Source organism: Barbus barbus, assembly GCF_936440315.1.
Source record: "Barbus barbus genome assembly, chromosome: 28".
Lineage (NCBI taxonomy): Eukaryota > Metazoa > Chordata > Actinopteri > Cypriniformes > Cyprinidae > Barbus > Barbus barbus.
This window is the reverse complement of record NC_136756.1, coordinates 24681037-24692802: the sequence shown is the minus strand read 5'-3', so window position 1 is coordinate 24692802 and position 11766 is coordinate 24681037. Positions and strand designations below refer to the sequence as shown.

The 11766-nt window shown below is 36.3% G+C and overlaps 1 protein-coding gene and 1 pseudogene across 2 annotated transcripts; both read right to left on the bottom strand.

Annotated features, from left to right (window-relative positions):
• Positions 1-63: 63 nt before the first annotated feature.
• LOC306848827 (ankyrin repeat and SOCS box protein 13-like) lies at positions 64-5424 on the bottom strand (annotated as a pseudogene). The gene is made up of 6 exons: positions 5265-5424; positions 2962-3161; positions 2740-2890; positions 1096-1151; positions 540-582; positions 64-146 (listed from the first exon to the last, which is right to left on the bottom strand). The product of its transcript is annotated as an ankyrin repeat and SOCS box protein 13-like (transcript).
• LOC306848038 (pleckstrin homology domain-containing family A member 2-like) lies at positions 5380-11766 on the bottom strand. Its single transcript, XM_079382353.1, has 12 exons — positions 11478-11766; positions 10624-10773; positions 10415-10471; positions 10281-10329; positions 10095-10192; positions 9787-9918; positions 9591-9707; positions 8949-9017; positions 8779-8849; positions 8360-8423; positions 7868-7945; positions 5380-6840 (listed from the first exon to the last, which is right to left on the bottom strand). Exons 2-12 carry the CDS (start codon positions 10762-10764, stop codon positions 6544-6546), a joined length of 1173 nt encoding a protein of 390 aa, XP_079238479.1. The 5' UTR covers positions 10765-10773; positions 11478-11766; the 3' UTR covers positions 5380-6543.

Here is an 11766-nt window from a genome sequence, read left to right as displayed (position 1 = left end):
GCAGATCGTCAGGACTGGAAGAGCTCCAGGGGAGGCAGGTAAATAAGACAGGAAACAGATGATTCAGTTTGGGACCCCCAGCGCCCGTTTCCCGAGGGCATTTCTGAAAGCAATTCTGCATAACTGCTGAAGACTGAGAGGTGTGGCTGGAAGATGTCAAACAAGAAGTTGTCATTGGGACCACATAAATTAATTTACTGCTTTAGCCAAACTAATAAAAAACATATTTCATTCTTGCAATTCACTGACTTTAAAGGAGTCATATTATTTTTTTTACTTTGACTTTTTAATTTTGCACTTGTTCTCTAAACCTTAGAATAAAACAGGCCATTTTTTGATGCTATGCTTCCCTTCTTTTTAGTGGTTTAGTTTCAGTAAATGGTCTGTTTGGACTTATACTATGTTTAACATTCACAATTAAACTTTTTATCTCAGAGAAACAAGGAAATTTGATATCTCATGCTATGACCCCTCTACAAAAAAACCTCTTCTATCATTATACCAGATCCACAACTTATAAATGAAGCACTTCAGCTTACATTCATAAAACTCTAAGCAGAGTGCAGGCGCAGAGCCGGTGTCCTGACATTTTATCCTACCCGTCAGATTTTCCTACCACAGCTTCCTGCTCATGCACACATCAATATTGCGTCCTTTTTCTCATGCTGAACAACAATATTTAATGTGTCTGCATTACTGAAAGGGTAGGTTTAGGGTTGGGGTAGGTGTAGACGTTAATAAAACACAATCTAATAGGTAGAAAAAAATATTTATTGTTGGTTTCTGGTAGCTATATCCCTTCTAGCCACAACCGCGAATAAAACACATAATTACTGTATTTGCATTACTGTAAAGGTAGGTTTAGGGTAGTGGTAGGTGTAGACCTTAAAAGATCATAATTTAACAGGTAGCATTTTTCGTTGTTGAATTGTACTACCTACTTTTTTAATGGGAGGTAGCAAAATCTGACAGGGTAGCACAAATTGACAGAACACCGGCTCTGGTGTATTGAATGGGCTTTTTTCCGAGGTTGTCTCTGACAAAAACATTTCGCCCAAATTCTACCAAAAGCTCAATTAGTTCCAGATTTTTTACTTCGGCAGCATGATGCAGTGCAGTCTTGTGAAGTTTAGCAGCATTTATATTTGCACCTAAAACCAGGACCAAATACATAAAAGAATACACAGACATCATTGGAAGCATAATTTACTATGTGGTACAATGAAAGATCAAGAGATTTGATTTATGCTCATTTTAAGTTAGTGAGCTTACTATTTTGTTCACATTAGTTAACCACTTTAGTAGCATGAACTAACAATTAACAATGTTGAAGGTGTGAACAATGATTTCAGTTTGGATTCAGATCGCGACATACCACTGAGTCTGCACTGTTAAAGGTGCACAACGATATTGCTTAGTTTGTTTATGCTAAGTGCCCTGTTATTGTAGTGCTACCTGATCTCACAGCGGCCTTTGATACAGTGGACCATGAAGTCCTTCTGTCTCACCTTAATCATGTTGTTGGCATTCGGGGTACTGCACTTCAGAGGTTCTTGTCATATTTGACTAATATAACCTTTTCTGTAGTGATTGGGGACTCGTCCTCCTCCACCACTTCTCTCTCTTGCGGGGTGCCACAAGGCTCTATTCTCGGGCTTGTTTTATTTTCACTTTACATGCTGCCTCTTGGGTCCATTATAGCCAGGCATAATATAGATTTTCACTGCTATGCTGATGATCTGCAAATTTATTTGCCTATGAGACTGAAATATGCTGACGCAGCTGGGTCGCTAAATTGATTGCATTAATGACATTAAATTATGGTTAGAGCAAAATTTCCTTGACCTAAATGAAGAAAAAACTCAATATATTTTATTTGGAGAGTCTGTAACTTCTAACTTTGATGCGCTGACTTCCAAGCTTAGACCAACTGTCAGAAATCTCGGTGTGACTTTTGATAGTAGCTTGAAATTTGATAAACAGATTGACAGCGTGGTTAAAGCTAGTTTTTTTCAGCTACGTCTTTTGGCCAAAGTCAAACCTTTTTTCAATTGCTCTGACCTTGAGAAAGCTACTCATGCTTTTATCAGTTCAAGATTAGATTACTGTAATGCACTTTATGTTGGTGTCTCACAATCGTCCCTCAATCGCCTTCATCTGGTGCAGAATGCTGCGGCCCGTCTAACTAACACAAGTAAATGTGAGCACATCATCCCAATTCTTTATTCACTCTACTGGCTTCCAGTTTCTTTTAGAGATGGTTTTAAAATTTCATTGTTTGTTTTTAAAGCTCTCAATGGCCTTGCTCCACTGTATGTAACTGAGATGCTGGCTTTTTGGCAGCCAAACAGGGTTCTTATGTCAACAAATCAACTTTTGCTGGAAGTCCCGAGGTCACGGTACAAACACTGGGGTGATCGGCTTTTTTTGTAGCTGGGCCCAGACTTTGGAATAAGCTTCCCCCCGATATGCGCACCATTACTGACCTGGGCCTTTTAAAAAGCTAAGCTTAAAACTTATTTATTTAGACTGGCTTTTAATATCTGTTGTTTTTGTGCATTTTATGTAATTATTTGTTGTTGGCATTTATTTTTTGTTTTTATTGCTCTCTTTTTATTGGAAAGCACTTTGGTTCACCTTGAGTGTTGTAAAGGGCTGTATAAATAAATGTTGATTGATTGATTGATTAATAAACATATGTAATCAACCCTGTGTTACATCAAGCATCAGTACACTTACCGCCCATGCAGGCCTCGTGCAAGGGTGAGAAGGTGAAGAGGGGAGGATTCACCGTGGCTCCATGTTCTAACAGCAACTTCACACACTCCAGGCTACCAGCAGCACAGGCATCACACAACGGAGTGCTGCCGTCAATGTTACAAGCATCAACCTGTTAACAATGACACTAATATAAACAACCGATGTGCTAACAGATTCATGAGGCCTGCAGTACATTCTTACATGAGCTCCAGCATCCAGGAGCAGCTTCACACACTGTGTCTGTCTCTAAATACAGGCCTCATGCAGCGGTGTAATTGAGTCCACAGCCACAATGTTGACAGATGCTCCGTTCTCAATCAGTTTTTGGAGCTGCACAGCTCTGCCCTGAGCCACGGCCTCATGCACCGCCAAACGATCGGTCCAGAACCCCAGACCATGAGCTGCAGGTATGAGGAGATTATGTTTATGGTACATATAAATGATTTTCAAATCATTCACCAGTAACGTAAAAGTCCATTTAGACACCAAACAGCATTATGGCTCTACAAGACGTCCCATTTTGGTATCTGCATCAACTTAAATTGAAGTGATTTTATTTACATATTTACTTGCATATTAATTTCAAGTAAATTGTCTGCTTTAATGTTTCAAATAACCTTTGTGAAAATAAAATGTCAAAATATGGGTAAAATGAAGTTCCATCATCGTTCAGTGTAACAGAGAGATTTATGTAAAAATGAAACAACATACTTATTCTGATCTGTACTTATTAAAATACATAAAAGAAAAAAGTGATCATACAAAATGGTATTATATTTGATTGACTAAAAATATTTTGATGCCAAGTGGGTAAAATCTAGTGGTGTGAAGGATAGTTGCAAAGAATGATAAAGATTATTAAAGAAAATTACAGTAATGAGTTTTAGGAGTTGCACTGTGATCTTAGATCTAATAATTATTGTTTTAAATATGGCTAACAAGATTTTAATGTTATATGAACTACTGTTACACTGAATGGCATTTTAGTGGATGTCTTCAGTAAATCATGGTAAATATGTACAATAGTCATTATTTTTGACTTATTTTTGGCACATAAAAACAAATAAATAAAATTAAACAGACACATTATAATGTACAAGAAACTTTTGTTTTTATAAAAGTATTATGCTACTATCATAGTAATACCATAACACTTTTGGAAGTACCTTAGAGTACCGTGTAAATACAATAATAATAATAATAATAATAAATTAAAAATCAAACTAAGCCATTATCAATTCATGCACTGGAATTTAAATTTTAATAATAATAGGAAGATATATTTATATAGAATTTTAAACATTTCAGCACAGTCACACAAAGAAATTTCATTCAGCTCAACACAACAACAAATGGGCAAATGAGACAATTTATTTGGATATTCTTCTGTTAAAGTCTTGCTGTTGTTCTCCATTTGAACATGTGAGGTCAAACCACAGCATTGTGGGAAATTAAGTTTAGGACATGTAACCATTTCAAACACTCCTGATGATCAGTGTTTTATAATAAGGACAGTAACAGGGTCATGGTGTCTAAATGATTTACTCATTTAATTGCACAGTAAAGGAATATTTCCGAAGGACACGAGCAGGACAGTGAAACTGACTCATCCATTTGTTGACTCAGGTCACACTGATCCAGGGCTTTAGAAACCTGCTAATTGTCATTGGTGACTGATTCAAGGCCAAACGGCATGTGATCACACTACAGTTCTTTCAGCAATATTTGTCATCGAGTCTTGATCTAGGCAACTATATGAAAGCGTGTCATACAGTCACAGTGAAGTGTGTCCTGCAGAGTCAAAGGATTACCTGGTTACTTGCAATCTAACAAGTCTCGTATAACAGGTCAGACATCTCGCATCCGCAGCTTAACTTAAGTTACCAATGTCACCAAAAAGACCCAAAAAGCCAGTAGCCCCTCACTGCAGAACAAAGATCCAGGGGGCGGGGTTGGATCTACATCTAGGGGGTGGAGATTGGTAGGTTTAGGGGTGGGTTTAGGGATTAGGGGGTGGAGATGGGTAGGTTTAGGGGTGGGTTTAGGGATTAGGGGGTGGAGATGGGTAGGTTTAGGTAAATGTAAGGTGGGAGGAGTTGGATCTAGATCCAACCACACCCCCTGGATCTTGTGTTCTGCAGTGAGGACCATCTCCAAAAAGACAAATTCTCGTTAGGCCGGATTCAAATCTGAGGGTGTTTTTTCGTCTTATTGGATATATTTGTCTATTAAAATCGAGATAGTTTAAAAAGGTTCATTTGAAAGACTGGTATCTGACATAAATGCGAAGCTGCACCAGCAGCCTCATTGGCGAATAAGCGGTTGTGATTGGTCCATTCTCATCAGCGCTGAGAAAAGTTATTTGTATCACGTGACGATGCGCGGTTCACTTCAGCCATAATCTGAAGGATAACTTACATCTGAATGATATCAATCTTAAAATGAAACAGTAACTGAATTAGAAAAAATTAAATTATTTATAAAACAGCATATTTATATCTGACCAATTAGAGAAAAGGGTCGGGCCGCCAAACTCCGCCCATTTTGAGGCCGCTCTGCTTTATCACGCTCAAGTCTGTTTGGTCTGGAGGAGATAACAAAGCCTCTTTCTCTTTTTTTCCCCTTCAAGGACTGGTTTATTTCATGAGCAAAGCGATGATGCATATCTAGCAATGTACGCATATATATAGATAGATATAAAACAAGTAGTTTGAGCAACAGAAACCTACTTCTCAACATGTAGTACCGTTCACAACAACAAAAGAAAGAATTCTATTAACATTTTCAGGCATTTCAAAGCAATCAATATTAAAAATGTTTTCAGACACGAAACTCAAAATAGAATGTCTAGTCAAAGTTTACCTAATCCTTCAAGCGCCTTCATTAGTGATATTGAAAACAAACTGTCTTCAAAATAAGTCCATATGCCTTCACTGAAGTCTACCACACGTACCAACAATACTTTCAAGTGTACAAGCGGGTCCAAAAGTTTGAGACCACATTGAAAATTGAGGGTTTTTAATCTTGAAATGTAAATATTTCATATTTAAAAAAACAAAGTTACGATGTAAAACAAAGCTAAATAATCAAAAAAGCAAAGCTATTCGTTGCAGTGTACAAGATGCTCTTTGGGACATTCTTAAGTCATGCTGGATAAGTTCATCAGTTCATGTCAGCTCAAGTACTGCTGTCAGTAAAGCAAAAGATGGATCCACCACATACTAAGACAATGTTTCACTCATATTTGTGTGCTGAAAATATCCTTATACACATATATTACATAATACAAAATAAAAGCACTTCACAAGTTGTCTCAGACTTTCAGACACCGCTTTGTCGTGGGAAATTCACTAAAGCAATATAACACATAAAATGTCTTCATCAGATGATCCTTCCTAATTTTACATTCCTACATGACACTTTCTTTGAAAGGAATAGTTCGGCCAAAATGAAAATTCTCTTCTACATATTGTTCCATTTTTGTTTTTTTTGTTCCAAAACTATTTAGTTTTTTTCTGTAGAAAGACAAAAGTACAATTGCTTGAAGAATTGGTACACAATTCTTGCCATACATTAATTGTTGGAGCTTGAGTAAATAATGACAGAATTTTTGGGTACTATTTGGGAACTAAATTTGGGAGCTATTCCTTTAGAGTAAGTGCATGAGCAGCATTGCAATGACTGAAGCACTTGTGTGCGCACCACTAAACAAGAAAAGCAACAATCAAAAGGCTAAAATCATAACACTATCCATGTGCTGGCCAGCAGTATCCATTAAAGCAACTAAACATCAGTGGAGCGGAGATCGTCAAGACTGTCGGGAAAGTCTGTGTCGCTGGGAGCGAGTTGAGGCTGGGAATGGTGCCGTTGTCGAGATTGTCGAGTCGTTGACTGAAAGACGGGGCCCATGTGTGAGAGTGAGGGAAGAGAGCTGTACGGCCCTTCTCTCTGACCCTCTTCCTTCAAATGCTTCTCCTGATTTGGCACCGGGGTCCACGGCTGCCACGAATCTGCAATGGAGCAGGACTTCACAAGCTGAGGCTTCCTCTGCGCAGAAAAAGTTTTGCTGGAAGAGCGCAACTGTTAATCAAGAGAGGATAACTGTCAGAAATGCTCTTTTTTTTTAGAAATGTAATGCGTTTTGTATTGCATGGTGATGAAAATGTACTATTTATATCTGATTTAATTATTAGGATTGCTTGTTATTATATTCAGAAACTCAAGCGGAATGAAAAACTGCCTACGTGTGAACAATATAAATTTACCAAAAAATGTAAACACACACACACACATTCTTAAAATGCACAGTAATATGTATACTTATTTGTACTATATGTTTAGTTCTCAAAAAAAAAAAGAAAAGAAAAAAAAAGGTACAAATTTGTCCTGAGGTACAAATATTTGAAGAGAATTGAAAAATTATTTTGAAAAAGAAGCTAGGATTATTGTCAATATTGTAGATGATGTCTAGAAGTATAAAAATTTAATATTTATATTTGAGTATTTATATTTAATTATAATTATTATAATTGCTTATTCTATGTGACCCTGGACCACAAAACCAGTCTTAAGGGTCAATTTTTGGAAATTGAGATTTATACATCATCTTAAAGTTGAATAAATAAGTTAGGACTGGACAATATTTGGCTGAGATACAACTATTTGAAAATCTGTAATCTAAGGGTGCAAAAAAATTGAGAAAATCGAGTCCAATTTAAGTTCTTAGCAATGCATATTACTGATCAAAAATTAAGTTTTGATATATTTTCGGTAGTAAATTTACAAAATGTCTTTATGGAACATGATCTGTACTTAATATCCTAATGATTTTTGGCATACAAGAAAAATCGATAAGTTACAATGTATTTTTGGTTTTTGCTAAAAGATATACCCCAGCGACTTAAGACTGGTTTTGTGGTCGAGCGTCACATATTCATAAATCAAAAGGAATGAAAACTGCCTGTCTGAACAAATCTAAAAAATTACATTAAAACATATTAAAAGTATGAGAAATAGCATTGAATATAACAAACAACTAAACAAATAATAATACCTGAAAGATCAATGACTGGAATCTAACGATTTTAAGCACTTTAAGAGTATTTACCTTAGATGGCCCTCTAAAGTCTTGAATTTTTGAGGAGATATCCTTGATCCAGCCCTTCATGTCTTCTGGGGTGTCTGTCTGTACACAAACACACACACACAAACACAAAAGCAGGTTAAGCTGACATTTTAACTTCAAGTTGTTTAGTTGTGCTACATGAAATAAAGGATCAAAGATCTCCATGAGCCTCATTTGCATTTACAACATGGCTCAACAGTACAGTAGCCACATAAACACCTGTCACATACTTAAAAGCATTTATAATGAGTTATTTATGTTTCGCTTGAGTGACAGAGCATTTATGCATGGATGATTAAAAAAACAGTTGATCTTTAAATACAATGACACACAGCTGCAGATGTTGATGCTAGTCAATAAGATGAACCACGTGCACAATATGTTGTCCACCAACACCAATATGATTTATTTTTAAATTTATTATCTTTATCACTGACGCCTGGATCATTCCGAATTCATTTAATTCAGAGTTACCTGGATGTAGAAGGTTCTGGTATTGGTGATGATTTCAAAAAGGTTATCACGAGACAGCAGATCCCTACAACAATCAACACAATTAATGACAAAAACCAGTACAACAAAGCAGATAAAAACTTCATTTTAAAGCACCAAATCAGCATATTAAAATAATTTCTGAAGGATCATGTGACACTGAAAACAGGAATAATAACTACTGAAAATTCAGTTTTGCATCACAGGAATAAATTACATTTTAAAACATTAAAATAGAATACATATATTCTAAATTGTAGAAATATTTCAAAATATTACAGTTTTTACTGTATTTTGAATCAAATAAATGCAGCCTTGTGAGCACAATGACTTCCAATAATAACTTATTTCAAACACACACACACACACACACACACAGACGAAGAAGGCAGCGTTCTCACCCTGATTTCACAAGACACTCGTTAACTTTCAGCACATCTTGCAGTCGAATACTGCGCAATGGTTCCTTATCCTAAAAAGAGACAGAGTACTGGTTTATATATCTGTTCATTATATAAGTCATGTGAATCATTTGCATTCTTTTACAGAGTTTACCATTCCAGCATCTTACCATTTCAGATTTATAGTAGCTCACAGTTTGGTAATCTAGAATAAAAAACCTCCTCTTCCAGCTTTTCCTCTGAAAAACGATGCAGTTTAATTTTCAAAATTCGTTTAACATATTTTAATACAAGTATCTACTGAAGATTTACATTGGACATCAAGTGGTGATCCAGTACAGAATTGTATTTAACAGAAATAATGTAATAATACTATGAACTGCATAGACCCAACAATATGCAAAATTAAAGGAACCGTTTCAGCCAAAAATAAAATTGCTGAAAATGTTATCAAATAAGATGATTGTTTTGTTTCTTCATCTGAACAGACTACTAACAAACACTTTTTTTAACCTATCAAGACATTAATTGACGGACTGTGCTTGTGTGGAATACTTGTGGATTATTGTGATGTTTTTATCAGATGTTTGGACTCTCATTCTGACGGCACCCATTCACTGCAGAGCATCAATTGGTAATACTATTCAAATCTGTTCCAATGAAGAAACAAACTCATCTAGGCTACATCTCAGATTGATTGAGGGTGACTAAATTTACATTTTTGGGTGAACTATTCCTTTAACAACTACACCTATGTCATATTATCTGCAAAAACTGATTCTACCCAATTGATATGACGAGACTGGTCTTACCACATTGCCTTGCTTGACACAGTAGCCAGACCTCATGACATTGGGACGCACACTCTGACATCTCCTTAAAGTGACGTGTGATCCTAGTTCACTCGTGAAGACGTCCTCATTATCGCTCTGAGAAAAACACAACAGATTAATATTCATATTTTCCTAAAGTAAAAAGATGAATAAAGAACACGTATAAATACGTCACCTGCTGGACAGGCGTGTGCACAACCACACCTCCCACAATTTCTGTTTTATACGCCTGGCGAGATGTTGACTGACTTGGGTTTGAAACATTTGTGGCATCAGAGCTTTGGGTCACTGGTGATGCTTTTGGAACCTTAAAAAGATATGTACTGATTAATATATGCATAAAGTTTCATTAGTTTATTTAGATACATCTGTATATGACGTAGCATTAATCAAAGTATAATCTCGTCTTTCATCTCCTAACTGATGTTGCAAAGGCTCTAAAATTGCTTATTTGTGGATTAAGTCCAGGTTTGTTCCACATACTGTAATTTTGGTGGCATTATTCAGAGCAATGACCCATTCCTTCAAGTCCATAGCATCATTGGCCTGCAGAAAGTACCGTCTGGACAATGCATTTATTACTGGAAGACAAAAAAAAGTAATTTATTGATAATGTAGGGGGGGGGAAACACACACACACACACAAAAACAACCACTTTATGTACTTACCAAAGCAGAATTCTGCTTTTGGTTTCTGCTTTACTGAAGCTTCATTAACCTACAAACAAGTTCAATCAAAAGCAAAATAAGTAATTATAAAAAAAGGCTAGTATTTCTATTTATATTATGGTAGAATAAGATACCTTTGAAATGTAACTGAGTCGTAAGCTTCCAACAAACTTTGTTCCCGGAGGTAAGTTCTGTTTTTTTTTTTAAGGAAACAAGTAAAAATAATTATGCAAAAATACAGGATTAAAATTTTTAGAATGCAAAGTTGAGGTTTGGAGTGTAGTAAATAAGAAAATCCTCTGTAAAGCACAACTGCAACTTGAATGCACACAAAGAGCAATACCTGTGGATTGTCCATATACCAGAGGAGAAAATTCTCATGAGTATCCAAGATAAAATAACGCCGATAAAACCTATCACTGTTATCATTTTCCTCAATATCCAGGAATCCACAGGTCCGATTTTGTCTGTCCAGGTAAGGCATGTCCCAGATCTACAAAACAAACAAATGAATAAATAAGCAATAATAATAAATAAATAAATAAATCTCTCAATCACGCAATTCTTGGTCCCTTGTTCAAATAAATTAACTTGAAACAAAACTTGAATTTATTTTGAAAGAGACCTCATCATGCATACATACACATGCGTGCCATTTATATATAGGCCTACACAGATATAAATAGGCCTAGATTTTATAAAAGAAACTGATTTAGAAACAATACATATTATACAATATTTACAAAAAAATGCAACAACGAAAATAGCCTTATAATAATAAATCAGTAAATCATTATCTATAAGTACTCATTATAATATGGCCATTCTGTCAATAATAGATTCAGGGTTCCCACATCTTATGAAAAATGAATTAATGACTAGTCCAGTAGCTCGTGATTAGATAACTAAAAAGTATTTTATAGAGGCTACACTTATAAAGAGTAATTTCTAAGCGCTAGAAATAGTGGAGCTGAGCATAGCTTGAAAAATCACTGACTATAAAAGTTTTCATGAGCGTGGGAATCCTGTAAATCCAGCATATGCGGAGGAAAAGCACGTTTCCAGAGGGTCCATGACAGGTGGATTCAGGTGTGGTTCACCTGGACCAGGTTTTCATGAACTCCCATGGAAAACGGTATTACGAGAACGAGAGGAAGTCGGTGCTGCGCATAACTGCCACACCTAATATCAACTTACTTCACTTCCAAAATCCCAAAGGCTGGTGACTCATCCGCGTTCTGCTGTGTGCGTGTTATTCAGCGCGCTCTCGGAACACAATACAGGCACAACGTGCGTTCATTTATCCGCGAAAACAGATGAAAGCTCCGCGCCGAAAGCCGAGCCCTATGCCCCGAGCGCAGCCTCTTTCCGGGTTGACAGCTAGTTGAGTTAAAACCAAAACTAAACGCATCCGGTAGTGGATCTTTATTTTTTTCACATGCGGAAAGCGGAACCCAGTAGATGCCTTGTTAGAAACGACGCAAAG

Coding starts and splice junctions, on each gene's coding strand:
- LOC306848038 (XM_079382353.1), bottom strand. CDS start 10,764: ATGCCTTACCTGGACAGACAAAATCGGACCTGTGGATTCCTGGATATT. Junction 9,018..9,590: donor GTGTCAAGCAAGGCAATGTG/GTAAGACCAGTC, acceptor ATCGTTTTTCAG/AGGAAAAGCTGGAAGAGGAG. Junction 8,850..8,948: donor GCTACTATAAATCTGAAATG/GTAAGATGCTGG, acceptor GTCTCTTTTTAG/GATAAGGAACCATTGCGCAG.